Here is a 25,133-nt window from a genome sequence, read left to right as displayed (position 1 = left end):
CTAAGCAGTGTTGTGGTGGCCCAGATGAAGGTGTCTTCTGCAACATTAATAACGGTGATGAACTTCTGTTTCCATGTTCTAATATAACCAACTATATGTTTATTGTGTGTTTGATGTGTGCTTATATTTATGTATATATATATCTATCTAACCAAGAGCGTGAATAAAGGACCTATAACGAGCCAATTATTAAAACTATTAGTCGAAGTGTGACTTATTTTTGCCCGTCTGAATCCAATAACTTGTTTTGTGAGGGGCAGGGGAAAGGCAAGTCTAAGGGTTTTCCCCCACATGGCTCAGCGGACGCAAAACAAGTGTACAAAAATTCTGTTCATAAAACTTCTCCGGCAATTTATTTAGAGTCTGTGTAACATAGGCGAGCTCCAGGTTTCCTTGATCAGACAGATTTAGTGTCCCATCTTGAATAGACGTTCTTAAATCGGTTGATTGCTTCATAAGGGCTTCTGTTTGGGAGACATCCTGCTTAGGCTCAAGGCATTCTTCTACATCTTCATCATCATGAAGATCTTCATCATCATTCGCCAGGTGCAAAGTGGAGGATATGCAATTGCAGTCCGATGTTGGTTTGTTTAGTTCCCTTTCCATTTCCTTCTTTTTTCATAGGACAACGCTGGGATATTTTTGTTTTTGTCGGCGTCATAAGTTTGATTATAAATTGTTTGGCTTTGGATGATGTGAACTTATGTGAAGTGTCTTGGTTTTTAGTTTTCTTTCCTTTTGCCGGCTGGTGCTACAGGAAGTATTCTTTCTGGATCACTAGCATGTTTGTTTCCTTTGGCTTTTACTCTCTTCTCTGGCTTTTTCTTTACTTTTTTTTCTGTAATACATTGTAAAGAGGGCATTCAATTAGATCATCAGTAGATGACGTGCTTAGTTTCTTGACGTTGTACCAGTAACACTGAGTGATCGTTATAAGCGTACATAGTGTCCAAGGCACAGGGCATGATGGTGTCTTCGCTCAGGCAATTAATGAGAAGGCTTGGGTTGGGTGGGATAAGGTAGTCCGGCACCAGCAGCTTTTCACTGTCCTCAGAGGACAAGGCAGTAGACATCTGGGTGGGTCGCAATGAACGTTGAGATTCGCAAGCTACCCAGTCTATTTCCACTTTTTCCTCTAATATATCAAATATCTTCAGCAAAGTGTGAAGAGCAGCAGCAATAGCATTTAAAGCTGTAATAGATGCATTCTGTGTTGCTGAGCAAATGATGATCGAGTTCAGTGAGCATTGACTAGGCGTGGCCGCAGGATCACGCTGAGCTCCATGGACTCTATCATTGTTTAGAAGGCATACCGCAGGTGTGGTTATTTGCTTGGGTGAGTTTCCCTTAGTCAAGGTGGCGGCCCACAATGTTCGGATATCAGAGGTGATGGGTTTAGATTGTTTCTTAACCTTGGCTAGAGCAGTCTTCCTCGATGATGTCATTCCAGAAGTATTCGAGTCACCGCGAGTGTTCGATTCCATGGGCAACAAGGTATTGGCATTTTACGGCCTGGCAGTGTCACATGACAGATCATCGGATGAGGTAGTCAGAAGTTCACAAGGGAAGGACAGCAACGTGAGAGGCCACGGGAGTGCTGCACGCTGCACGGCTCCCCAGCAAACAGCACTCTCCGGGCACTCCACGTTGCACATGACCCACAGTATTTATTGGTTGTTCCACAAAGGGGGGGCATGGCCACCGCTCCGTCTATAAAAAAGTGTTGTGAAAGTCTGTTAAATCGAGCACTAGTATGACTCAGAAGTAAGATCTATTTAAAGTTCAATCATACCAGTAAGAAGTAGCGAGATTAGCAGTACAACGTAGCTACACAGGAGTGAAACGGCAGTCAGACCCCACAGCAAACAGCACTCTCTGTGCACTCCACGTTGCACTTCAGTAGTCTTTTTTTCCAAAAAATAAATACACCAAATATGTGATTTGAGAGAAAGTGTAAAGTCTTTACTAGTCATAATCATTAAATCATGAAACACAGACTTTCTCTCAAGGCTACATAAGATACATTACATTGATTTATAAACCATTAATTGAATGTAAGACAACACGTTTGAGTGTCGGTAACTTGTTATTTTATTTCTTTATTTAGTTCTATAGTGCAGGCAGCCTGCAGGCATTGGGGTGCGGGCACAGGAACAAAATCACAATACAACAAACAGAGAGACAGGACAGCTCAGCAGAGATTACCAGGAGTGGAAACAGAGTTACTCAAATAGGCACGTTTTCAGTTGTCGACGAAAGTTGACCAAGTTTGTTTCCTCTCTCAAGTTTAAAGGTAGTGAGTTCCAAAGCCGGGCTGAGGTGACTGGGAAAGATTTCCCCAAAACATTGACACGCTTGAAAGTGGGTTGAGCCACTAAGGCCTGGTTGGAGGAGAGAAGAGCTCTTACCGGAAGGTGAGGAGTCACCATGTTCTTAAGGTATACCAGGGCATGTCCGTAGAGGCATCTGTGGATGAGCAGCGCTACTTTAAATTCTATACGTGCGGAGACAGGCAGCCAGTGAAGATACTTCTGGCTGCTAGAGATGTGATCTTTGCTAGATTTTCCTTTAATAATTTGCACAGCATCCTTCTGGCAAATCTGCAATTTGGCCAGATTTTTCTTACAGGTGCCAAGCAGCAGGTGATTGCAGTAATCCAAATGTGAAAGAATAGTAGCACGTGCATTGGATGCGCAGTTGGTCTCTGAAAGAAATGGGCGAATATTCCTAAGCAAAGATGGTATGAGCAGGATATGGAGATCTGGCTAACACAGGTATCTATACGAAAAGAGGAGTTCAGATAGGACCCTAAGGATTTACAGTCGTGGATCACGAAGGACTGGTAATCACGTTGCAACCTGTCTCTAGCGTGAGGGAGACCAAAGATCAAGAGCGCAGTCTTGCGGCCATTTAGGCACATCCAATGATGGTTCATCCAAGACTCAATCTGGACATAGATAAGTCTGAGGCGTGTTGAGTCTGACTCATAGACTCCAGATAATTCCAGAACTAGCTTGGTGTCATTAGCATAGTTCGTAAAAAGTAATAGAGCCTCCACAGCATTGGCAGACGTTTCTAAGAGTGGAGAAGAGGCGACCATGATCCAAGAGAGCGAAAGCGGCCGACAGGTCCAAAGGGACCAAAAGTCCTGCATTTCCTTTGTCAGCGATTTCAAACATGTGGGACTGTAAATCAATAAGGGCCATTTTGGTACTGTGGAAAGGTCTAAAACCAGACTTTCTAGGGTGTTAAATCCCAGGGCTTTCCATGAAAGCTTGATATTGGATAGTCGTAGTCTTGTCCAGCATTTCTAACAGGAAGTTACAGTTCATAATAGGTCTAACGTTGTTGAAGTCATCAGGATTTAGACCGGGTTTCTTCACAAAAGGAGTGACTGTAACAGCCTTGATGGTGGTAGGCACAAGCTTCCAATTAAAGGAAGAGTTGACAAAGTGAGCAAGAAAGGAGCAAATATTTCCTTATTTGCACTCGCTATATTTGGGGGGAAAGTGTTTCCTGGGCACGAAGAAGGCTGTATATTGGGTAGAATTATAACCATCTCTGAGGTGGTAACAGCAGAGAGTGCGAAGCTGGATTGTTCTTCCGTAACAGGCTGAGGCATAGGAGGTAAGTCAGGGAGTTCCTTAGTCAGGTCCTCCTTAATCCTTTCCTGGGCTTTTGACACTTTGGCTTCGAAAGCCAGTTTGGCCCTTATGCAATCTTGGTTAGAGGGCATAAAGTCGGGTAGTAAAGCCTCTGGTTTATCCAGGGATTTAATAGTTTAAAATAATGTTTTCAGGTTATTTACCTTGGATATCTGCCAATTGAAAAAATCTTTTTGGCATCAATGATTGAGGATTTATAGATTGTTTCCAGGTCTTTCCATTTATTCTTGTTTATTTCAGACGGTTGCATAAGCCATGTAGACTCTGCGTTTCTTTTCCTTTTTTTCCATGACTGAGATCTGCAGTAAACCATTTGATGGTGGTTTATATTATCCCTAATGGTTTTGGTCCTTATAGGTGCAAGTCTGTTTATCAAGCAGCTAAGTGTGGAATGGAATACGTTAGCTTGGGTTTCTGGGGAATCAACCTTCTGAGTGGAAGCCATGATGTTATCCATACAATCCTGTAGGGCAGTAGAATGCACTTTGTTATAATTGTGAATAGAAACCCTTCTTAGGGGAGATTTGACTTTCAAAGCGGGGTCATGAAACTGAGTAAGCCAATTATGTAGTGCTCTGATCAGATGAAGGCATAGTATTAGTTATCCGGACTGTTAGATATTTGATCACAACCCAGTCGAGAGTGTTGCCTTTCGCTGAGGTCGGATCAATGTTGGCAACAATGTAATCAAGGCTGTTCAAACCAGCTACCAAGGCAACAGCTTCCTTGTCATGGTTATTTGTGAACTACCGGTTGAAAGCCTCAACAAGGAGAGTGGAACAGTTTGGGCCACTTAATTCACTAAGAAGATGTAAAAGTTCCTTGTTGAAGTCAGGCATATCAGCAAGAGGTTGATAGATAACAATAAGGTTGACGCAACTGTGTGGTGTAGGTGTCGTTTTTAGGGCATAATCACCATACCTTACCTCTGTCCTCATCTTTGATCTCTCCTCTGCTTTTGACATGGTCAACGATACCACCCTACTCAATTGTCTCTGTGACAACCTGGGTATCACCGATCAGGCTCTGGCCTCTTTCTTTTCTGATCGACCTTCCCAGGTACAACTTGGGTCCTTCCTATCGTCTATCACCCTCTCTACCTGTGGTGTTCCCCAGCGGGGTCTAACCTCTTGCCCTGGTTTTTCAACCAATACCTGGTAACTCTTGCCTACTGCATTTCCATTTTCTGCTCAAACTTCCAGTGCTATGCTAATGACACCCTACTAATTTTCAGGCTTCCTTCAGCCACCTCCACTCCTTCCCTCTTCTCTGATTGCCTAACCGCCATTCAAAATTGGTGTGTTGCCAACAATCTTTGTCTAAATGCCAAGAAGACTGAGATCCTCCTCATTCGTACACCTTCTCCATCCATTCCCCCACACTCTCTGGTCGGCCTCTTACCCCTACCTGCGAGGCTAAAAACCTTGGGGTCATCTTTGACTCCATACTTTCCTTCTCCGCATTCATCTCCAACGTCTCGAAAAAGTCAAACTTCTTACTGTACCTCCTTAGAGATGTTCTGCCTTTCCTCTCCCTCCCTCAGAAGCTCACTGTCTCCCAAGCTCTGGTTCTCTCTAGGTTGGACTACTGTGACATCCTCTTTCTAAATCTACCTGCCTCCGTTCTCTGACCTTTACAACTAATCCAGAACAGCACTGCGAGACTAGTCCTTGGCCTCAGGCCTTGGGATCATATCTCTCCAGCTCAGAAATCCCTTCATTGGCTCCCAGTGGATGAAAGAATTACATTTAAAATCCTCTGTATTGTCCACAAGGCTTTCTGGGGCCTGGGTACAAAATACCTTCAACTATCCCTCCGTAAATACCTCCCCTCTCGAGCTCTTCGCTCCTCTACTTCTAATACTCCCTCAGGGTCAGTCGTTTTTCAAAGAAAGGAGCTGGGGGTAGATCTCTGTCTTCGGCTGGGGAACAGCCTCCCGTCCACCTTGAAACTTGAGGAGAATAATCTCTGGTTCCGGAAGCACCTCAAGACCTTCCTCTTCGCTTCTGCCTTTTCCCTACTTCTCCCCTGCGGATCTGTTTTCTCTCTCGGCACTGTGCACCTGGCCATCCTCTGTCCTTTGGGCCCAGGTACCTGCACACCCTGCCACCTTCCTGCACTGCCTCTGGGACACCCCTGCACTGGGGCCTGTATCTGTACCCATACAGTCTCCCTACCACTTTTCTTCTGAACTTATCAGATATACCCTATCTGGCTAATCTAGCACTTGCCACTTGCTGGCTGCACTTCCACTTCTCATCGCCTTTATTTATTTTACTTATTTATGCTGTTCTCTCCTCTGTTCTGCACTTTCCACTTCTCCACCCTTCCATGCACTTTCCCCCCTTTTCCCTTTTCCATGCACTTGCACATTCTCAATGTCACTGGGCCTAGTAAGATCATTGTTTTTGTTTCTCCCTTGTTCCCCTCCATTTGCCTGGTCACACTCTGAAACACTTGTGTACGAGCACGATACAAATAAAATATCATATCATATCACGCAGCAGTCTAATATAGAGCACCCCGGGTGCTCACCATATGTCCAGCTGCTCTGTTCTGTTTTCATATCTATGAGATGAGCCCTGGGCATGCAGCGCCCGAACAAAACAGGATTTCCACGCCATCATACCACGCGTAGCAAATATCGACCTACTCATGGCTTTAGAAGAGCCATTAAATAAATGAAAATGAGCGCCATAAATAGGAGAAAACACATTTTTAAGGAGGACTGTGAAGTTCGCTAAGTCACAAAGGACTGGGTCAGGCCTCTGCAAATATTAAAAGTCGTAGTACACTTTAAAACTGCTTATGAAAGGGTTTTCCATGAACATCCAAGGGACGTGGTTCTCTCTCGTAGCTCCGAGCATGCTGGAGTCAGGTATAATAATAACCTGGTTCTCTTCCATAGCTGTGAGCATGCTGCAGTCCGGTATAATAGTAACATGGTTCTCTCTTGTGGGTCTGAGCATGCTGAATTCAGGTATAATAGTAACGTTGTTCTCTCTTGTGGCTTTGAGCAGGCTGGAGCCATGTATAATAGTAAAGTGGTTCTCTCTCGTGGCTCTGAGCATGCTGGAGTCAGGTATAATAGTAATCTGGTTCTCTATTGTGGCTCTGAGCGTGCTGGAGTTAGGTATAATGGTAACATGGTTCTCTCTTGTGGCTCTGAGCATGCTGGAGTCAGGTATAATAGTAAAGTGGTTCTCTCTTGTGGCTCTGAGCATGCTGGAGTCAGGTATAATAGTAAAGTGGTTCTCTCTCGTGGCTCTGAGCATGCTGGAGTCAGGTATAATAGTAATCTGGTTCTCTATTGTGGCTCTGAGCGTGCTGGAGTTAGGTATAATAATAACCTGGTTCTCTTCCATAGCTGTGAGCATGCTGCAGTCCGGTATAATAGTAACATGGTTCTCTCTTGTGGGTCTGAGCATGCTGAATTCAGGTATAATAGTAACGTTGTTCTCTCTTGTGGCTCTGAGCGTGCTGGAGTTAGGTATAATGGTAACATAGTTCTCTCTTGTGGCTCCGAGCAGGCTGAAGCCATGTATAATAGTAAAGTGGTTCTCTCTCGTGGCTCTGAGCATGCTGGAGTCAGGTATAATAGTAATCTGGTTCTCTATTGTGGCTCTGAGCGTGCTGGAGTTAGGTATAATGGTAACATGGTTCTCTCTTGTGGCTCCGAACAGGCTGGAGCCATGTATAATAGTAAAGTGGTTCTCTCTCGTGGCTCTGAGCATGCTGCAGTCAGGTATAATAGTAATCTGGTTCTCTATTGTGGCTCTGAGCGTGCTGGAGTCAGGTATAATAGTAATCTGGTTCTCTATTGTGGCTCCGAGCAGGCTGGAGCCATGTATAATAGTAAAGTGGTTCTCTCTCGTGGCTCTGAGCATGCTGGAGTCAGGTATAATAGTAATCTGGTTCTCTATTGTGGCTCTGAGCGTGCTGGAGTTAGGTATAATGGTAACATGGTTCTCTCTTGTGGCTCTGAGCAGGCTGGAGCCATGTATAATAGTAAAGTGGTTCTCTCTCGTGGCTCTGAGCATGCTGGAGTCAGGTATAATAGTAATCTGGTTCTCTATTGTGGCTCTGAGCATGCTGGAGTTAGGTATAATGGTAACATGGTTCTCTCTTGTGGCTCCGAGCAGGCTGGAGCCATGTATAATAGTAAAGTGGTTCTCTCTCGTGGCTCTGAGCATGCTGGAGTCAGGTATAATAGTAATCTGGTTCTCTATTGTGGCTCTGAGCGTGCTGGAGTTAGGTATAATGGTAACATGGTTCTCTCTTGTGGCTCCGAGCAGGCTGGAGCCATGTATAATAGTAAAGTGGTTCTCTCTCGTGGCTCTGAGCATGCTGGAGTCAGGTATAATAGTAATCTGGTTCTCTATTGTGGCTCTGAGCATGCTGGAGTCAGGTATAATAGTAATCTGGTTCTCTATTGTGGCTCCGAGCAGGCTGGAGCCATGTATAATAGTAAAGTGGTTCTCTCTCGTGGCTCTGAGCATGCTGGAGTCAGGTATAATAGTAATCTGGTTCTCTATTGTGGCTCTGAGCGTGCTGGAGTTAGGTATAATGGTAACATGGTTCTCTCTTGTGGCTCCGAGCAGGCTGGAGCCATGTATAATAGTAAAGTGGTTCTCTTTCGTGGCTCTGAGCATGCTGGAGTCAGGTATAATAGTAATCTGGTTCTCTATTGTGGCTCTGAGCGTGCTGGAGTTAGGTATAATGGTAACATGGTTCTCTCTTGTGGCTCCGAGCAGGCTGGAGCCATGTATAATAGTAAAGTGGTTCTCTCTCGTGGCTCTGAGCATGCTGGAGTCAGGTATAATAGTAATCTGGTTCTCTATTGTGGCTCTGAGCGTGCTGGAGTTAGGTATAATGGTAACATGGTTCTCTCTTGTGGCTCCGAGCAGGCTGGAGCCATGTATAATAGTAAAGTGGTTCTCTCTCGTGGCTCTGAGCATGCTGGAGTCAGGTATAATAGTAATCTGGTTCTCTATTGTGGCTCTGAGCATGCTGGAGTCAGGTATAATAGTAATCTGGTTCTCTATTGTGGCTCTGAGCATGCTGGAGTTAGGTATAATGGTAACATGGTTCTCTCTTGTGGCTCCGAGCATGCTGGAGTCAGGTATAATAGTAACGTGGTTCTCTCTTGCACCTCTGAGCATGCTGGAGTCAGGTATAATAGTAACATGTTCTCTCTCATAGCTCTGAGCCTGTTTGAGTCTGGTATAATAGTAATATGGTTCTCTCTTGTGGCTCTGAGCATGCTGAATTCATGGAAGCCAGTGAAGCCAGTAGTTAACAGACACCAACAAAAACTGTAAGTGTGGCATGGGTGGGGTGCAGAGCAATTACTCTACACCAGAAAGCCCCCACCACTCTGCCTTACCTTCCATAAAACAGACGGCCATAGACTCAGACCATGCATACATAGAAAGATCTGTGACCACCAACCCAAATTTATCCATGCCAGTAATTGAAATGTTGACTTGCCCTGTATCCTAACATACTAGTCAATGTTAACAAGTGTCACACCTGGAGGGAATTGTGGACGCTAGCCCGCGTTGAAATCTAGATTTCTGTACATCGGCATCTGCCTGTGAATGTTGATAATGCGACACACTTAGATGGAATTCTTAACTTTGGGCTGCCTCGCATCTAGATGGGATTATGAATGTTATTATGCGCCATACTTAGATGAAACTGTAAATGTTAGCATGTGCCACACGTAGAATTGAGAACATTATCCTGCGCCGTATCTAGATAGGACTGTAAATGTTAGCATGTGCCACACTTAGAATCGAGAACATTATCCTGCGCCGTATCTAGATAGGACTGTAAATGTTAGCATGTGCCACACTTAGAATCGAGAACATTATCCTGCGCCGTATCTAGATAGGACTGTAAATGTTAGCATGTGCCACAGTTAGAATCGAGAACATTATCCTGCGCCGTATCTAGATAGGACTGTAAATGTTAGCATGTGCCACACTTAGAATCGAGAACATTATCCTGCGCCGTATCTAGATAGGACTGTAAATGTTAGCATGTGCCACACTTAGAATCGAGAACATTATCCTGCACCGTATCTAGATAGGACTGTAAATGTTAGCATGTGCCATACAGAGAATCGAGAACACTAGCCTGCGCCATATCTAGATAGGACTGTAAATGTTAGCATGTGCCACAGTTAGAATTGAGAACATCAGCCTGCGCCGTTGTTGGAATTGAAATAATATTATGCCTCCTATCGCAGTAATTGAATGTGTATTGGCGTAAGCCAAGTTGTCTAAAAATATCATGCGAATAGACTCCGCTGCAAGGTCTTGACCTTAACGAAAGTAATGTAAGTCGCCATCTTGGATTTAGCCGCCATTTTAGGTTCTCTTGTAATGTGGAAGTCACCCTGAACATCAAAATGGAGGCTGAATGACGTTCTGAGTAAGATTCTGGCCTTTGTGACCTCCGCACACACAAATAATTAATATGCCTGCAGGCCACTTGTCGGGGTCGCGAACTGAGACCTTGTCCTATTGCTGACCTATGTGTAAATGAACAACTATATCAGCGAAACTGATCAAAAGGCATAAATTATAGGATTGACCTGGCAAGGAACCCTAGGCCTGATCCCAAGAATGGTTAACCCGCGAGAGGGTTGGCCAAGGGCTGGACAAACCATATAAAAGACCCAAGTATTCCAATGTACGGTCTCTCTACTAATGCATCGAACCCTCATTGAAGTTCGTTACGTTACTCTGAGAGCCGAATAGCTATCCGTTTGTCAATTGACTTTGGTAACTGTTGTAGCTTTTAAATAAAGCACTTGTATGTCCTTTGTAACCTGTGTTGGTGTGTTTCTTTGGGCTTCCCAGCCTCATATCAATTTTATGTTTTCACAGTTGGCGCCCGAACAGGGACCCTCAAGATTGATGCCGGATCATTGAAGGTTGACGCAGACTATCGAACCGGGATCGGACGGTGTGATACTGTGGGCCCGACCGAACGAGACGCGATACCTCGGCAGCGCTGCACGATCCGATACTTGGACGATAGTCGTGTGGTCTGACACGGCATCTTGACGAGGGTCCATTTTTGAGGTGGGCAGATTTGTCGAAACCACCACACACAAGGTAAAATTTGTTAGGTAAGTTCTTTGGTAAACCGTACGGTCCTCCTTAGGTTTGGTCAGGTGCTGTCGTGACCCGGCTCTTAATTTAACCCTGACACTTTGAATTTGGCGTATTGTATCTGCAGACACAATTATTGACCAGGTAACACCATTTTTTTGTGAAATGCCTGGGAAATTGTCTAGCTGCTTTAGGGCTCTGTTCCGCAGCGATCGACAATCTTTGGAATTTAGCCGCCCGGCACCACAGGAGGGGTCGCCGGCATGTACTATGTACTGTAAGATTGGCATTGGAAGTATAGTATTTAATGATATTTGGCACAGACAGACCAGACATGCCTCCGAATTTCAGTGGCCAATCAATGGCAGTTTTGAGATCCCCCGTATTGAATACCTAGAATCGGTCTTACTAAAAAAGAAGGCTAGACCTGCAGCCTTTGATGTTTTGCAGAATTGGAAAAAAGAAGCATTGCAGCAGCTTAAAAGTAGGGATAAACATGCACGCCATCATAAAACAAATGCCGAAAAAGATTTGTTATATGATAAGGAAAAACATTCAGAGTCAGTTAAAAATATGGATAGGGCTTTTTCACTCGGAATCCAGAAAATGTATCCCTCTAAAGATTTCCATGTTTCTGAAGAATTTATTGAAAAATTGTTAAACGAACGCAGGCCTGGTGCCTCTGCGCCACCTCCGTATGATCCTCTCCTGGGTGCTCTGCCCATTCCTGCTGTTGTCCCTGCTGTTATTCCTGTTCCCCCTGCACAACCTATAGTTCCTATTCCTCTAGTTGTTGTTCCTCCACCTATCGCACCGCCCATCCTCTTGCGCCGATAGTTGCACCCTTATTAAATTTACCTGCACCTCCGCTCCCGAGTGGTCCCGTATTGACTGAATTTGATCAAGGTGCAGGGTCAAAGATTGTCACTCGTAATACTGTTTCCGCAGATAAGAAACGGGAATTGTTTGCATGGGCTAAGCACTGTATGGAGAAAGGTGATCAAGTTAATGTTTTTTCCACATTATCTAATTTGAACAGTTTTCCCGAGAAAAATGTTTTTATCGAAGGTTTGGGGACTCATTTATGTGTGATGTGGGGTAGATTACAAAATTCGGATCTTCCACAAGGGGTAAGAGATCTAAATGCTTTGGCACTTTCGAGGGACACAGAGCAGGAAGTACATGGTCATGTTGAAAGATTGTTTGAGTATAGGAAGGACTTTGAAAAGTCACGAGATGAGGATGATGAAGACGATAGTATGTATGTACAGAAACGGTTCCTTCCATGTCGTAGATCGGCACCTGAGGAAGTACGAATTTGTACCAAAGATGCGATTCGATGGATCTCGGATTCATCGATTCCGCCAGATGAAGTATATGATACGTATAGTCAGTATACAGTAGAAATGCAAAGGAAGGTAATTCAGGTAATGGTACAGTACCTGCAAGAAGAATGTGTAAGGAAGAAGGTTAGTTGCCCTGTAGAGTTGTTGGGAATTTGTAAAAGGGCTTTTTTGCCCGACACTTCTTCGGCTGCCTTAGCGCTCGACCTGGCTCTGTTGCTTAGTAAGCGGTCGGAGGTACCTATATCTCAGTTACCTATGAGAGAAGTTCCTCCAACATTCGTCCCAAAGGTTGAAATTCCCGCTAACGCTAGGACTGGTGCACCCGCTGTGGATATCCCTGCGCATTATGTATCGCAATTCGTTCACGTCCCGTTTTCACGACAGGAAGTGAACACTATTAAACAATCAGTTCCTGATATCAGGAAAAACCCGACAGGGTTTTACAAAGAGATAGAGTCCGTCTTGCAGTCCTCTGTGTTCACCTTAAGTGATATTGACTTGCTATTCCCTGTACTCCTACCCGTGGATGTATGGAAGCAGGTTCGGACAATAGACGATGTGCCAGGGTTGGGAGATACGTGGGCTAATATGATTAGGGTTGATGGGGAAAGACCAGCTGGTGAGAAACCACCTGAGGTAATACTTACTTTGCCTGATAGAAATGTCGCAAAATTAAAAACTATAATTCCAGAGAAAAGAATTATTTGGGACAAGCTTACGGCCTGTGTTCAAGGGAAAACTGAAGGCGCCACCGAATTCTTTAATAGATTCGAACAGGTATTTTCTGACTTCAGTGGGCAGGACTTCGGTACAGAGTATGGGAAAAAGGTTGTTTGTGGACAAATTTGTACGCGGATTGTTGCCCGACATCCAGTCACAGATTATGTCCTCTGAGAGCGCTTGGCAGGCAAAATCTCAATCTGAAGTTTTGCACATGGCTCAGTATTATGAGAACCGTGTTAATAATGAGAAGGAGAAAATAGAGAAGAGGAAAGGAGATTTGAAAACTAAAGTATTATTACAACAAATTGTTAAAAACCCCAGAGGAGGCACAACACAGACCAGAGGGCAGTATGTCCCAAAAGGAAACACTCCTTTGGGTTCTGTGAATATTAATCAATGTGCTTATTGCCGCCAGGAAGGTCATTGGCGAGCACAGTGCCCCGTCCTTCGACAAAGGTCAAACAGTGCGTTTGGGAGTATGGGTAGACGACCTAGGAGCCGCCCTGGAGCAGGGGGCCCTGATAGAGGTCAGTTTTTGCAAGATCCTCAGCAACCTTTTTCACGGGAAAATCAGACCTCGAGTATGGACCCGAGGAACATATTTGATCACCCTTCTGCTGCCTACCTTTCTGAAGAGCTTCCTTCCGACGATACTCTATTTCATTAGGACTGCCCGAAGCAGGGTTTGGAACCTTAACCTATTCCCGTTAATCAGAGAGGCCCCTACGTTGAATTATTAGTGGGGAATAAGAAACACCAGTTTTTGATAGACACTGGAGCACAGAAGTGCTCCATTGATCATCCTCGGGTTCCAAACATTCCACTGTCAGGGCAAACAAATGTTTCTGTAGGGTTTTCTGGTATACCAATTGTCTGTCCGGTTTCTTCGCCGGTGTCTGTTTCTTTGGGTCCCTTTACGGACAATTGCCCTTTTCTTCTGACTTCGAACTGTGGAGAGAATTTGCTGGGTTTAAATTTGTTAAAAAAATTGAATGCAGTAATTCATTGTTCCTCTGATGGAGTACGGCTGACGGTTTCACCACAGCAACTTCCCAATTCTCAGTTTCTGATTTGACCTTTGCCTCCTGAGTTAAGCGTTGTCCCGGAATGTTTATGGGCGGTTGACGACAATGATGTCGGGGTACTACAGATTGAGCCTGTTAAAATAGTTTTGAAACATGGAGTTAAATTACCACGCATTCCGCAGTATAAAATATCAGTTGAGGGCGAGCGTGCTTTGAAGTGCATTGTCTCCGATTTTGTGCATCGTGGGGTGATCGAGGAGATTGCAGGTAGTTTATGTAACAGTCCGATTTTGCCTGTATATAAGAAAGGCGACAATGCAATCCCATACCGGTTCATAATTGATCTTCGTGCTATTAACAGAGTCGTCGCCCCACAATTTCCAATTGTGCCTGATGTAACAACGATATTGACAATGATCCCTGCTACGGCTATGCACTTCAGCGTTGTGGATTTGAAAAATGCTTTCTTTAGCATTCCTATACATGAGGAGAGTAGATATTTGTTTGCGTTCACCTTGGGGCGACGTTCATTTACATTTACTCGGGTACCTCAAGGGTATACTGAAAGTCCAAGCATTTATAGTAGAGCTTTGAAAGAACAGCTCGACACCCTTGAATTGCCACCTACTTGTACACTGCTTCAGTATGTCGATGATTTGTTTTGGCTGCAGATTCTGAAAGTGCTTGTAAAGAAGGCACTGTACTGTTGCTTGTTCATCTAGCTAAAAATGGTCATAAAACTTTGCTCAAAAAATTTCAATAATGTTGTCAGGAGGTCGCCTATTTAGGCTACCTCCTGTCAAAGGAGGGGAGAAGATTGACACATGAAAGAATAAAACACATTTCTGGCATGTCTGTTTCAAATACACAGAAGGAAGTCAGAGCCTTAATAGGTATGGCTTCTTACTGTAGGTTGTGGCAATTCTCTGCCACTGCCATGGAAATCGGAACATCAACGATCATTTGAGCTTCTCAAAACTGCGTTATGCTCTGCACCGGTTCTGGGTACTCCAAATTATGACAAGGCCTTTGTGTTGTTTGTGCATGAATGTGATGGATGTGCTTTGGCTGTGTTAACACAGGAACACGGAGGGAAGAATAGGCCGTGCAGCTACTACTCCTCCGCCCTTGATCCTGTCGCATGCGCTTTGCCAAGATGTTTGCGAGCTGTCGCTGCTGCTGCCGCGTCTGTAAAACAGAGTGAGGTAATGGTCCTAGGCCATGATTTGATTTTGATGGTACCTCACTCTGTAGATATCCTATTGAACAAAACCCAAACGCAACACCTAACCTCTGCACGGCTAACAAGGTATGAATTAATTCTGTTTGCCCCTCACATTCAAATTAAGAGGTGTTGTGTTCTTAATCCGGCTGAACTCTTACCTTTCCCGCAAAACACTGTTTGCGGTGACGAAGAATTACATGACTGCCTGTATACCACTGAACAAGAAACGAAGGGCAGGATAGATCTTATAGATACTCCTTTGGACAATGCAGAAGGGGAGCTGTTTTGTGATGGCTCCTGCTTCAAACTTTCAGATGGTACATCTACAGCTGCTTACGCAGTTACTACGTTGAGTACAGTTGTTGAAACTAAGAGAATTTCGTATAACTCCGCGCAGGCCGCAGAGATTATAGCGTTGACCCGAGCTTGTGAACTCTCCGAAGGGCGTATAGTAAATATATATACTGATAGCCAGTGCGCCTTTGGGGTGGCTCACAACTTCGGGAGGCTCTGGTCGGAAAGAGGGTTCCTGACCTCACATGGGACCAAGATTCAGCATGGCCCCCTGATAGTGCAATTGCTCTCTGCACTCTCGCTCCCTAGGCAGTTAGCAATCATGAAATGTGCAGCACATCGTAAGGTCATAGATGATGTGGGAAAAGGGAATGCTTTCGCGGACCTGATAGCCAGGCAAACGGCCACAGACCTTAGCACGGACATGTATGCGCTAAGGGAAACAAAAGATGCCTATGTAATGGATGAAGGTATTGGGTCTGTGCGAGATATTCAAACTGATGCCACAATAGAAGAGTCTAAACGGTGGGCCGAAGGAATGGGGAAACTAGATGATGATGGGTGTTGGGTGGATACATCTGAAGGAAAATGGTTGCTCCCTGATTCATATGTACTGGCAATGGTTACGATGGCACACGGTCCTACACATGTGTGTGCTCAGCAGATCACGAAAATGTTAGAACAAGTTTGGGTGAATAACAAAATTCGGGAGACTGCACGACGTTACATCCAAAACTGTATGATTTGCTTACAGCACAATGTGGGGAAGGGGACAGTAGCTCCAAGGGGAAGCTTTGGGCCCCCTTCTGTTCCCTTCGAGGTCATTCACTTTGATTTTATTGAGATGGAATGGTGTAACAATCTAAAATATGTTCTTGTAATTATATGTGCTTTTAGTAAATGGGTCGAGGCTTTCCCCGTTAAAGATGCTACTGCCATGACCACTCCAAAGACTATGGTAAAAGAATTCTTTCCTCGATTTGGGCTCCAAAGGGTAATTTGGTCGGACAATGGTCCCCATTTTGTTGCAGCAGTAATTTTGCAGATATGCACAGCGTTACATGTTGAGAAACGATTTCACTCACCCAGACACCCTCAAAGTGCTGGGTTGGTGGAAAGACATAATGGTATCTTGCAAAAACATGTGCCGATACCAAACTGAAATGGCCAGATGCCTTACCTATTGTATTATTAGCTATGCGTACCACACCTCAAACTAAGACTGGGCTTTCTCCATTTGAGGTAGTGATGGGGAGACCTGCTAACATTTGGGGTCTCCCAAAGCTTAAAGCCCTGAGGGAGGTGGAAAATGTATTGCTTGTAGACTACTGCAACCAGTTAACTAAAAACCTGTATTTCATTTATCACCAGGTTTACTCAGCTTTACCTGTACGGTTCACGGGCCCAGGACACGATATTCAGCCTGGAAGTTGGGTCCTGGTGAAGGCCTACGAAAGGTCTTCCTGTCTCGCTCCTCGCTGGAAGGGACCCTACCAGGTGCTGTTGGTCACCCAGACAGCAGTGCGGGTGGCTGGGAAGAAACATTGGATCCACGCGACGCATGTCAAGAAACTTCCTCACCCGACGCCACACGTTACAGAAGAAGCAGAACCCCTCGCTGATGCTACAATTTCTGATCTTGGAGTAGCGAACAGCGTTGTGAGTGCGTCAGAGAATTTCTCTGAGCCCGTGAAGCTTGGGGAATAGTCCATTTCGTCTCCGCACTCTTTTGAAAAATCACTTCCGGAAAACACTGTTTCAAGTTCTGCGACTTCCGTCGCCTCCGATACGCCGCTTCCCTCAGGAAGTGACGACATCTTATTTTCAGATCAAACAGTTTTGGGTACCACCAGGTACAACCTTCGACGAAGAAAATCGAACTACGGCACGGGTCTTTCCGTGCATTTGGAAAAGAGAAGTGATTGAAAGTTTTCTTTTGTATAAGAAAGTTTCTGTTGAACAAAAGGAAAAAAAAGGGATTCTGCTGGCTAGGGTTGGGAAGGACTAAGAAGTCGCGCGACCGTAGTGTCGCCAGCAACGAACATTGGGGTCGTCGATTGAGAAACTGCAATGCCTGCCACCTCCACCGCTGTTCCCCACACTGGACTTGTGAATAGGGGGGTGACCAACTCGGACAACAAACAATGTGCCTGGGCCCCGAAAATGTATTGCTGTGTTTTGTTAATGATAATTGGTATTTGTGCAATTACTGCTGTAGGACTTTGGTACTTTGAAGAAATTTACCCCTTAAAACCTCTACTGCCAATTGAGATTGTACCTACTGCTTTGACTCCCTCTGTACACCTTCACACTCTGTCCCCTAGAGACTCCCAACATAGACGAAAGTATCATAATAACACTTTAATGATAGTAATGAATGCAACACATGCCATTTTTAATAAGAGTAATTGTTGGATTTGCACTCATTTACCGCAACATGGGAACAAGGGGCTAGGATGGTATATTCACCCTTTACCTTTAACGACTGCTTGCTATGCCTCTCTTAGAGCACTATTATTTGGCCGTTGGAATGATAGCATCTCAGGGAACTTTGATGGAACTAATTTGAATGATTTTGAGAAACGTGAATTAACTCCCCTGGGATGCTCGCTTTTTGCAAATAGAAGTAAACCTAATGTTGCTTCTATTAGGCCGTCTGATAAACTATCTCTTCCCTTTCAAACTCTAATTTCCTTTAAAATGGCTCCGATAGGCAATAAGGACGCCGTGCCTCCTTCCTACTCTATAAATCATAGCCCTGATTCAGTCCCCTTTTGTATACAAAGAAATGGCACTCGGCCAATGGGAGATTTTGAAGGTTGTATGAACATTGTAAATTTGACTGGAGAAAACAGGCCTCTGTATGTAGGGGGGCCTGTTTATTTTGTTTGTGGTAGTTTAGCGTTTCCCTGGTTGCCCAAGGATTGGCAGGGAACCTGTTAATTAGGAATCCTGTTACCTGGGGTATTTGTAGCTAGTACATTGGAGGTTTCTAAGGCTCGCCCACGGCGGGACGAGAACGGAGATACCCCTGGGCAAGTATTGGGAGATATAGCAAAATCAGTTGTGCCCTTTTGGGGACAGATAGCAAACTCTGAGAACATTAGGGGATTAGCAAGGGTACTGGAGAGAACGATCAACCGGACCACGGACATACTCTACAATATGACACTAGAACAAAAAGCAATAAGATTGGTAGCACTCCAAAATCGGATGGCATTAGATGTCATTCTGGCAGAACGAGGTGGAGTATGCAAATTGGTGGGGTCCGCTTGCTGTGTTTTCGTACCAGATTCCTCGCCGACAATTTTTAAAGCAATACAGAACTTGCATATCCTTAGTTCTGAAGTGCATATCCCTGTAGGAGATTGGAATCTTAGCACCTGGTTTTGGGATTCTTTACGATCTTGGGGCTGGAAGGTGCTTTCTGTCATTCTGGTTATTTTGGGGATCCTGCTATACCTTTGTTGCTGTTTTCAATGTCTACCGAGTATATGTGTAATGCTAGGGGGATGTTGTGCTCAAGCAGTGAGCACAGTAGGGCACATAATGTATGCCCCAGATACAGCATCTAAAGAGTTCCTGTTACAAGAGGTTCTGCTGAACGACCTAATGGCTATAGACATTACAGACAATGATTCGGGATGTATGGATGACAATGCATGGAGTTATTTGAAAAAGTATTAGAAATGATATTAGCACTTGGCATAGGCCAAAAGGAGGGTCTGTTGGAATTGAAATAATATTATGCCTCCTATCGCAGTAATTGAATGTGTATTGGCCTACGCCAAGTTGTCTAAAAATATCATGCGAATAGACTCAGCGGCAAGGTCTTGACCTTAACGAAAGTAATGTAAGTCGCCATCTTGGATTTAGCCGCCATTTTGAGGTTCTCTTGTAATGTGGAAGTCACCCTGAACATCAAAATGGAGGCTGAATGACGTTCTGAGTAAGATTCTAGCCTTTGTGACCTCCGCACACACCAATAATTAATATGCCTGCAGGCCACTTGTCGGGGTCACGAACTGAGACCTTGTCCTATTGCTGACCTATGTGTAAATGAACAACTATATCAGCGAAACTGATTAAAAGGCATAAATTATAGGATTGACCTGGCAAGGAACCCTAGGCCTGATCCCAAGAATGGTTAACCCGCGAGAGGGTTGGCCAAGGGCTGGACAAACCATATAAAAGACCCAAGTATTCCAATGTACGGTCTCTCTACTAATGCATCGAACCCTCGTTGAAGTTTGTTACGTTACTCTGAGAGCCGAATAGCTATCCGTTTGTTAATTGACTTTGGTAACTGTTGTAGCTTTTAAATAAAGCACTTGTATGTCCTTTGTAACCTGTGTTGGTGTGTTTCTTTGGGCTTCCCAGCCTCATATCAATTTTATGTTTTCACACCGTATCTAGATAGGACTGTAAATGTTAGCATGTGCCACACTTACAATCGAGAACATTAGCCTGCGTCGTATCTAGATAGGACTGTAAATGTTAGCATGTGCCACACGTAGAATTGAGAACATTAGCCTGTGCCGTATCTCAATAGGACTGTAAATGTTAGTATGTGCCACACTTAAAATTGAGAACACTAGCCTGCGCCGTATCTAGATAGGACTGTAAATGTTAGCATGTGCCACACTTAAAATTGAGAAGATTAGCCTGCGCCGTATCTAGATAGGATTATGAATGTTAGTATCTACCACACTTGGATGGAACTTGAATGTCAGCACGTGCCACACTTAGAATTGAGAACATTGGTCGGCGCTGTATCTAGATAGAATTGTGAATGTTAGCATGTGCCACACCTAGACGTAATCTTGAACATTAGCTAGCGTTGCATCTAGACATAACCGTAAACACTAGCGGCCGTCGCACCTAGATGGGTTTAAAAATATCAGCATGTGCCACACTTAGAATTGTGATTGTTAGAATTTCTCCAATTAACCAATCCACTAACAATTTCACCCATCTGCATATACCTCTCAAACTCTAACCAAACACAACCACAAACCTACAACACAACAATCCGCACAAACTTCACTGCACTGCAACAACAAAACAAACCAAACATAGACTCGCACAACAGCACACAACGACTACCGACCAGAAAACACCACAAGCCCAGCCAATGAAATTCCGGGTTGAGGCCGCCATCAGCACATCACTGCTCTCTTGCACTTTTCCATCCTACTCCCACTAACTCACCCCCTCCCTTTTCAGAGCCGCCAGAATGCCAGGGGACCACTCCAGTGGCGATAGTGCGCGGTACAAATATCCTTTAACATTAACATATAATAGTAACGTTGTTCTCTCTTGTGGCTCTGAGCATGCTGGAGTCAGGTATAATAGAAATCTGGTTCTCTATTGTGGCTCTGAGCGTGCTGGAGTTAGGTAAAATGGTAACATGGTTCTCTCTTGTGGCTCTGAGCATGCTGGAGTCAGGTATAATAGTAACGTGGTTCTCTCTTGCACCTCTGAGCATGCTGGAGTGAGGTATAATAGTATAAGTTTCTCTCTCGTGGCTCTAAGCATGCTGGAGTTAGGTATAATAGTAGCATGGTTCCGTCTCGTGGCTCTGAGCAAGCTGGAGTCAGATATAATAGTAAGGTGGTTCTCTCTTGTGGCCCTGAGCATGCTGGAGTCAGGTATAATAGTAAGGTGGTTCTCTCATGTGGCTCTGTGCATGCAGGAGTCAGGTATAATAGTAACGTAGTTCTCTCACGTGGCTCTGTGCATGCTGGAGTCAGGTATAATAGCAGTGTAGTTTCTCTCGTGGCTCTGAGCATGCTGGAGTCAGGTATAATAGTAAGGTAGATCTCTTTCTTAGTTCTGAGCATGCTGGAGTTAAGTATAATAGTAAAGTGGTTCTGTCTCGTGGCTCTGAGCATGCTGGAATCAGAAACTTTCTATGTACACATATTTACAGTCAGTGAGTAGATTCCAAGTCTAAACTTTTCAGAGAAGTCAAGACTTTTCTTGACAGACTGTGACAGAAAATCTTAATTTTCTCTAAATCAGCACTTGTTCTCTTCCTGTTTACCTTACTCTTTATGATAATCATCTTTTATGACACTGAACTGTATTATTTTCTATGTAGATATGGAAAACTGCATACCTTGCCCAAGAGACCAGTGGTCCAATGAGGGACGAGATGCCTGCATTCCACGGATCACAGAGTTTCTGGCCTATGAAGATCCTCTGGGTTTGGTCTTATCTTCCATTGCAAGTTTCTTCTTCATCCTCACTGCTGGTGTGCTGGGAATATTTATTAAATACCGCAAGACCCCCCTTGTTAAAGCCAATAACCGGGATCTCAGCTACACCCTCCTCCTCTCCCTCATGCTGTGCTTCCTCTGCTCTCTTCTGTTTATTGGACGCCCTTCGAAGGCATCCTGCCTCCTCCGACAAACATCCTTCGGCATCATCTTCACCATTGCTGTATCTTCTGTTCTTGGAAAAACCATCACCCTCATCATTGCCTTTAAAGCCACAAAACCCGGCAGCATGTTCAGGAAGTTGGTGGGCCCCCGAGTGTCGAGATGTCTGCTGCTTCTCTGCACGCTGGTGCAGGTGTTGATTTGCACCATGTGGCTCATTCACTCTGCCCCATTCCCAGACATTGACACCAAATCAGAGACTGGGAAGATGATCTTACAGTGCAACGAAGGCTCTGTTATTGGGTTCTATTCTGTGGTTGGTTATGTGGGATTGTTGGTTCTTCTGAGCTTTATTGTTGCCTCCATAGCTAGAAAGTTACCAGATAGTTTTAATGAGGCCCAGTTTATCACCTTCAGCATGCTGGTGTTCTGCAGTGTCTGGATCGCCTTCATCCCAGCCTACCTTAGCACCAAGGGTAGGTACATGGTGGCCGTGGAGGTCTTCGCCATTCTGACTTCCAGTGCTGGACTCCTAGGATGTATCTTCATCCCCAAATGCTATGTTATTTTCCTCAGGCCTGAGCAGAACACCAAACAGTACCTAATGGAGAAACACATAAAGACTTGAGACCACTGCAAGTTCTTTTTGATATTACCCAACTAATTAATGACCAAGCACCCTATTTAGAACAGAGCATCATTCGACAAGGCTATTTTTTCATTACAAATGTGATTCCTTTTTTTGTTATTTTTGAACAGCCAACATAGCAACATATGAACAGGGTTATTTTAAATGACAGCTTAATTAGCTGGATCGACAGCAGCTGCTAACACTTGCATGAACCTTGGACTCTCCATTTTTCATGTACATGCACGGCATTCGGCATTACCACAAATCGCTATTGATTCCACTTGCTTCTTACAGGTGGAAAAAAAGGTGGAATCCATAGGGATTCAAGACTTGCTGCTGGCATCAATGTTATAGACTTGCATATTTCTGAACGGAGTGGAGCAGACTTCACCATCCGTGCAGAAAGTGGTTTGCAAAATGACCCACATCTCAACAAAGAGGCGTATAAAAAATACTCCACAGATCACTCCTAACTCACTTTAAAATCAGGCCCAAAGCATTTATCTTCCCTCTTACAGTGTACATTTATTAACCAAAAATAAAATAGTACATGAGCCGATTCTCAGTTATTAGCACCAGTTTCAAGTGCCCGTCACCCATGACTCTTCAAATCCAAGATCATATCTCTGAATTTTCCAGATAATCATGGCATGGTCCTGTGGGTCATACATGCTCCACACACCTTGGAATTGTTCTTTTGAAACTCAAAATTATTCCTCCTAACCTTGAAGTCACCACTTAATCTTTATGACCTTTGGAAATGCTACTACAAGCCTTACCACTGTTCTACACTCATTGCAATGGCCCTCCCAGACGATGAGCATCCAATCCTGATCTATTTGCTGAGAGATGGCCCAGGATCCACACATCGGCCCATTGCCCCCCAAAGGTTCCTTAGAATCACTGGCATGGCCTTCCCAAGGAATAGAGTTGCAACTACTAATCCAATCTGAAAATAATGTCATTCCTTAACATTTCTTCTTTCTAGATCCGTCCTGCTTCTAAGCCCTTTATTAATAGGGGTCATGGATTTATACAGTACTCAATTTATCAACCACAAAAGGACAAACGCCTGACTTGATCCTGCCTGGATCTGTGTCCTGCAGGCTGAACACAGATATCGAAGGTAATCACTTAACATAGAGGTATCTTACCAGCAAATCATTGTTAACCAAAACACGCCTTACACGTCTTCCATATGCCCCTTGTGCAGATGAGAAGCGAACTGGAAGCCCTCTCTAACAAACAGATTATATGAGAAGCTTGTCCCACACTCTATATTTTCCATGAGACCTCGGCTCTGTCACTCACATTAGATCCTGTAACTATTGTCCAGGCAGCAGTGGGAGAGAGGCAGGTGCATCAAAGGTCAAAGCCCACCATTCCCTAATGCTCTCCATACAACCCATAGCCCACAAGAAAAGTACTCACTCTTCAGAAAGCACCTACAAAATATACTCTTTAGAAAGGTCTTCAACTGGGAATCAATGCCACTGGAACAAGAGAGATCACGCTATATCTCTGGCACGGGAACACTTTGTGAATCAAGGTTTGAGCAACTACATTTGGTAGCACAAGTATGTTACAGATGAAGTCATGAGGATGCACGTGGTGAGATGGGCAATGAAACTGGTTTCTCAGAGGGTGGAGCAAACTACTTGCATCTGTTGAAAGGGACCCTCCCATGTGGGGTTCTGGGTGATCATATCATCAAGGTATGTCCTTGTGTATTCTTCTCAGAGGGCGCAGTAAACTAGCCACAACTGTTGTAAGGAAACCTCTGAGGTAGGGCTATCAATGATTATATCAGCAAGGTGTGTGCTTGTGTATTCTTCTCAGAGGGCAGAGTAAATCAGCCACAACTGTTGTAAGGAAACCTCTCATGTGGGGCTACCAATGATTACATCATCAAGGTATGTGCTTGTGTTTTCCTCTTAGAGGATGGAGTAAACTAGCTGCATCTGTTGCAAGAGATCCACCCATGTGAGGCTATGGATGATATAGGTATGCCTTTGTGTAATCTTCTCTGTAAAGTAATGTAACAAAATGTATAGAGCGCAAGACTAAGGCCAGAAGGCATCTGGGCGCTGAAACAGCCAGAAACACAGAGAGGTGCTAAAAAGAAAATGCAGACCTCCTTAACAGAGGAAGGTCTTCAGGGCCTTCCGAAAGCAAAGATGACCTGGGATCTCCCACAGGTGTACAGGCAGAGAGTTCTATAATGTAGAGACCAAAACCGAAAAGGAGCGTCCACCTGCTCGAGATTTGCTGAATTGAGGAGCTTGCAACACATTTGAGGAGGCAGAGTCCAGGGGACGCTCAGGTGTATAGCGAATCAGTTTCCCCTGAAGAAAAGTCGGGCCGGTGAGAGAAAAAGCCTGGTGTGCAATGCACAATAGCTTAGACTTTATATGGATTCTCACAAGAAGCCACTGCAGCATAGCCGATAAAGGTCACGGCAGAGGAACGTCTTGGGGCAATCAAAGCCACGCGTGATGTCGAGTTTTGTAGTATCTGGAGCCGATGGATTAGAAAGTCTGGTTGGCACAAGTAGATACCATTACAGTAGTCCAGTGCTCCCAATATGGAGGCTGAGACTACTGTCTCCCAGAGCGTCATGGGGACCAATGGTAGCACTTTCTTCAAGTCCGAGAGGCGCAGGGAGGCCATTTCAGAGGGAGGCACCTGCTCAGGAGAGAGATCCACCCACCACTCTC

The 25,133-nt window shown here is 44.5% G+C and overlaps 1 protein-coding gene across 1 annotated transcript in view; it reads left to right on the top strand.

The window, feature by feature from the left end:
* Nucleotides 1-22,413, top strand: part of LOC138568879 (vomeronasal type-2 receptor 26-like) — a 95,876-nt gene extending 73,463 nt beyond the window's left edge. The window contains exon 4 of the mRNA XM_069646661.1: nucleotides 21,506-22,413. Within this exon, the coding sequence (XP_069502762.1) occupies nucleotides 21,506-22,413 (908 nt within the window). The remainder of the gene's footprint in view (nucleotides 1-21,505) is intronic.
* Nucleotides 22,414-25,133: the final 2,720 nt, after the last annotated feature.

The sequence above is a fragment of the Ambystoma mexicanum genome, chromosome 2q, assembly GCF_040938575.1.
Source record: "Ambystoma mexicanum isolate Mex_15411 chromosome 2q, UKY_AmexF1_1, whole genome shotgun sequence".
Classification (NCBI taxonomy): Eukaryota; Metazoa; Chordata; class Amphibia; order Caudata; family Ambystomatidae; genus Ambystoma; species Ambystoma mexicanum.
Note: the sequence above shows the minus strand (reverse complement) of the source record. Positions and strands in the feature narration are given on the sequence as shown.